The following is a 4,857-nucleotide window of genomic DNA, read 5'->3' as shown; positions in this document are numbered from 1 at the left end:
CGGTCACGATGAGAAACGTCATCAGGTAGACAGCAATCCTGGTTGCTAGAAGTTTCTGTACACTCTTGTCAAACTGCTGAAGTAGAAGGGCACAGCGTCAGCCAGCTGCACTCCATGGCGGCTCCAGTGGGGATAGGACTTTCTTGAGCCCAGCAGGGTCCCTCTGAGGGGAGCTCCAGAACAGAAGAACCGGCACCGGGCCTCAGGCACCGTGTGGGGTGCTGGCTGCCCAAGCCAGGTCCCACCTGCTTTTCTATTAATTCTCACCAAAACCCTGCGAGAAGCATCGTTATCGCCTTCCCAAATGAAAAGGCCAACTCTGAGCAGTCCCCACCACTACTGAAGGCAGCCGGGCCACGCACGCTAGTAGGGGTGGGACCGCACCCAGGCAGAGGTGTGGTAGGCCCTGCACCGCACCCCCTCACCCCTCTGCCTCGAGGATGCCCCATCCACACGCCAGGAGGCACCCGGGGACGTCGACTGTCCTCCAGAGTCATGTCCAGCTTCTAACTGTGTCACCATTTAACTTACAGAGCAGAAACATTCCAAGTTGGCTCTAAATGAAAACTGCTTTAGAACACCGTCCCCACTCACCTCCATGACAAAAACCACACGTGTCCCTGTGCGCCCAGGAAGCCCAGGCAGGAGCATCTCCCCTGGAGGCCATCAGCCACTGGGCCTGCTTGTCAGGCAGGCAGGCCACCCTCTCCGCCGAGCACCCTGCGAGGGCTGCTCCAGGGGCAGCAGGCTGAGGCGCCTCACCATGACTTGACGCCTGGCAGGCCTATGCACGTTCATTCTCAGCCCGCCCCTGAGAGGCAATGCCTCTGTCCGCAGGCCAGGGTCTCCCCAGCCAGGTTTGGGCTCGTGGACCCTCACCCGCACACCGGATTTTGCAGACTGTGCTCAAGTACCTGTTCTGGGGAGATCTGCGTGTGGGTCACAGGCAGGATCTGTGGGAACAAAGACAAAGGGAACCAAGATACTCCTTGGGCACTGACTGTTCCTCGGGTGCCAGGGTGTTGGGGACTCAGGCCAGTGCTGAGTGGCCCCCCCCAAAGCTGCCTGGGCGCACGGCCAGGGGTCCTAGGCGAGGGGTGGGGCAGGGGAGGCTCTGAGCTGGGTGGGCCCCACACAGACCATGACAGTGGCGATTATGGACAGCAGGGCATCGCTGAAGCTGAGCATGCGGTGGGAGTGCTGGGTCCCATCGGCAACATCCTCGTCCTGTGTGCCCGCGGTGGAGTCTCCCTGCACGCAGAGGGCTGGCTCTGGGGTCCCGGGCCCGGACATGGTGGGGCCTGGGAAGAAGCGCAGGTCTGAGTGTGCCGGGCGCTCCCGGGGGCCTGCCCAGCTGGAGGTAAGATCACCACGCAAAGATCAAATGCACTCTATGCACTAGCAATAAGCAGCTTGAGAATGAATCTAAGGGAACAGTTCTGTTTATAACAGCGTCAAAATACTTAGGAACAGATTCAACAAAGGAAGTACTAGGCACTGCTGAAAGAGATTAATTACAGACCTAAACAAAGACACCTGTGCTCATGGCCTGGAAGACCTGATGCCCATCATTAAGGCGTCAGCACTTCCCAATTCATCTACAAGGGCAATGGAATCCCTATTGAAAGTCCAAATTTACATCGTGTTGGGTTGAGTTTGCTAAATAAAAAAGTTTAAGAAAATGTTGCACCTGTGTCTATGAGGAATATCGGTCTTTGGTTTTCTTTCTGTGCAACTTCTCAAATCTGCTCAGAGTAAACGCTATTCTGACAAAGCGAGCTGGAAATACTGCCTTCCACCAGTTTTAAGTGGATGTTTAGAACTGGTTTTCTTTTTTGACTTTTTAGTGTGGAATTCCCAGTGAAGACATCCAGCTCTGGGAGTCCCTTTGAGGGAATGTTTTTAACAAGTTTGGAGCTTTAATAGACGGAGAGCCACTTAGGTATCTATTGCTTGAGTTAGCTTTAGCAGGCTTTGCTCCTTTCATGTAGGTTGTGGAATTTATTGGCACAGTTGGATGTATTCTGATTACCACTTTAGCTGTGATGCCACTACTCATTCGTATGGTTAACTTATCTTTTTATTGTTCAATTTGGGCAGATTTCTCTATTTTATTGATCTCAAAGAATTGGCTTTTGGTTTCATTGATTTTCTCTATTATGTTTGTTTTGTTTCATTGATTTTCACTGTGCTGTTATTCCTAATATTTACTACTTATTACATTGATAACTATCAATGACATTTATTATTTCATTGTAGATTACATTATTACTTTGGATTTCTTTTGCCCATTTTTCTTACGATGGATGCTGAGGTTGCTGATTTGAGACCCAGTGTAGTGTTTTAGACATGTACCACAAATTTCAAAATGCTGCATTTTCATCTTCATTCAAAATTCTAATTCCCCTTTTGATTTCTCCTTTGCCCCATGAGTAGTGGGTCAGAAGGTTCAAACAGGTATCAGTTTATTCTAACTTTTTTCCATTGTGGCCAGGGAACATATTTGTTTCACATCCCGTAATATGATCCGTGATGGTAACTGCTGTTCATACACTTGAAAATGTGTCTCCTGCTGTTACTGTGTAGAGTGCTCTTTGGAAGTCATTAGGTCAAGCTGATTGATGGTGACTTTCTGGGTACCTCTTCTATCATTTACTATGAGTATGACACCTCCAACTGCAACTACGGGGTGTCTGTCTGTCCTGGTGGTTCCGTTAATTTTGCCTCATGCATTTTAAAGCTTTATTACTGGGTGCAGAACTGTTTAGGATTGTTTTGTCTTTCTGATGCGTTTACCCTCCGTCACCATGAAATGATTCTCTTAACTTCTGGTAGTATCCTTTGCTGTGAAATCTGCTACAGAGTACAGGTGTGTGGGGCTGAAGATCGCATATTCAGCTTTGGGCATGTATGTCCGAGGTGAGATCTCTAAGAACAAACGTCTGCAAGTTCAGGAGGGAGGTGAGGCCTGGAGACACGGATTTGGGTTCAGACGGAGTTACCAGAGTGGCTACGGCAGTGCCGGTATGTAAAGGGGCTCTGTAAATACTCAGGAAATAAAGTCTGAGTGGACACTGGCTTCCTAAGTAACGACACCACTTAGAAGCCTCCACCTGATGTGAGGCGTGTGTGGATAACTTCATGGTCTCCAAATTCAGATGAACCTCCAAGTCTGTCAGGTGTTCTAGCGGAGATAATCACCAGGTTTTCCACAAAACTGTTTCTGATCCTTTCCACACTGCTCCAACCTTCGCTCTCTCGACTCCCTGCTCATTTTCCATAGGTGTTTTCTTTTCCTTATTCTCAGTGAAAATCTGAGTCACCAGAGAATTCTTTCACTTTCGTTTCAGTAAACACTCAGTTACCTGCAACTGCGGCCCGTCTTCCTCCCCTCACAGTGAAAAGTGTTTCTGTGTCCAAAGCGAAGACCGCCCCCCTCCCCCCACGCTGATGTCATTCCCCTCCCATCTTCCAGGGGGCTTCCCTTCGCTGTTGCCAGCTCTTCTCTATCAGCAGACTTTCTGGCTCCCTTCCATCAGCTTTAACCATTTCAACACCACATCACCCTTCCAGCTTCCATACTTCCTCCTCCACAGACGAACTTCCTGAGTCTCTACCTCTTCGTTTACGCCTCCGTTTATGCTAATGTGTAGCTTCCACCCCACCACTGCAATGGGACTGTTCCTGGCGAGGTCACCAACGATCTCATCGTACACCTCTCATTCTCCTTTTGCTGTATGACTGTTAAGTAGCCTCTGTCACTACCTTTTCATCTCTGGAATCGCCCTCTCTCTTTGGCTCCATGACCTAATGCTCCCTCGGTTTCCTCCCTGCTTCCCTGGCTGCTCTTTCTCCAAACACTTGCCCACCATCCGAAGGCTCTAACCCTTCTCTAACTACGCTGTCCTCACCGATACTCTCTTGGTCTTTTACAGTCAACTGCCATCCACGTGCTGAGACCATCCAAATAACCTGTCTCTAGCCTGGAGTCCTTCTCGAGCTCCCAATCCTTGTACTCCATGTACCAGACAAACGCACTGGTTGGTAAAGCCATACGACTTGTGTGAAATTCTAGCCGTATCACCTGTTAACTGTGGCCAAGTAATGACATTATCGAGTCTGTTTTCTCACCAAAAAAAGGGTGGGGGGGGGATTAACCACAGTCTGCCTTCTTCGCCAAGATACTCTAGGATAGGGACAACGAACCACTACATAGAAGGAAGTTGTAAGCAATAAAGTACTGCTGTTGTTATAAAGAGGACACGTACTAGCCTGTCTGGAAAGAGATTTTTAATAGCTTGAAATTCTGGAAAAATTACGATGCTCACTGGGGCTTTCAAATCCACTTTTAAGTTTGAGAATGAATGCTCTTATTGAAGGGGCTGCAGCCTCTTTATGCAACACGTACATAAACCAGACAGGTGACAAAAACGAGCCAAGCTGGTCAGGTGAATGATTGTCTTACCTGAGGGGGCAGCTCTCGGTGATTGGTGACACACAAGATTCTAGGTCCAATGTTGCCGGGTCTGATTTTCCTACAGAAGCTGGAAAACTGGGTTTTTAAAACTTACGTTTTTCAGTCTTTTAGTAACAACCCATTCCTTTAAGAAAAACGCTTATGTGGGGCCCCCACCAAGCCAAACAAGCCAGGCCCTTCCGCGGTGCCACGGATCTTGTTAAACGTCGCCGCGAGGCAGAGCTACACTTGCCTCGAGGGCGGTTACACGGCGCCGGCCCCGCCCAGGTCCCCGCGGCGCGTCTTTACGCGGGGCGCCCCGACGACCCGCCTCCGCAGGCACGACCACCTGGGGGCGGTGGGAGCCGGGCGGGGAGCCGGGCTACCTGGGCGGGAGTCCC

The 4,857-nt window shown here is 49.9% G+C and overlaps 1 protein-coding gene across 1 annotated transcript in view; it reads right to left on the bottom strand.

Annotated features, from left to right (window-relative positions):
* TMEM175 (transmembrane protein 175) overlaps positions 1-4,857 on the bottom strand; it is a 12,511-nt gene extending 7,654 nt beyond the window's left edge. Inside the window, exons 1-4 of the mRNA XM_023520227.1 lie at positions 4,843-4,857; positions 4,466-4,544; positions 1,141-1,301; positions 915-953 (exon numbers count right to left, since the gene is read on the bottom strand). Coding sequence (XP_023375995.1) covers positions 915-953; positions 1,141-1,293 — 192 coding nt within the window. The 5' untranslated portion in view covers positions 1,294-1,301; positions 4,466-4,544; positions 4,843-4,857. The remainder of the gene's footprint in view (positions 1-914; positions 954-1,140; positions 1,302-4,465; positions 4,545-4,842) is intronic.

Source organism: Pteropus vampyrus, unplaced genomic scaffold (assembly GCF_000151845.1).
Source record: "Pteropus vampyrus isolate Shadow unplaced genomic scaffold, Pvam_2.0 Scaffold253, whole genome shotgun sequence".
Taxonomy (NCBI): Eukaryota; Metazoa; Chordata; class Mammalia; order Chiroptera; family Pteropodidae; genus Pteropus; species Pteropus vampyrus.
This window is presented reverse-complemented; position numbering and strand designations above follow the sequence as displayed.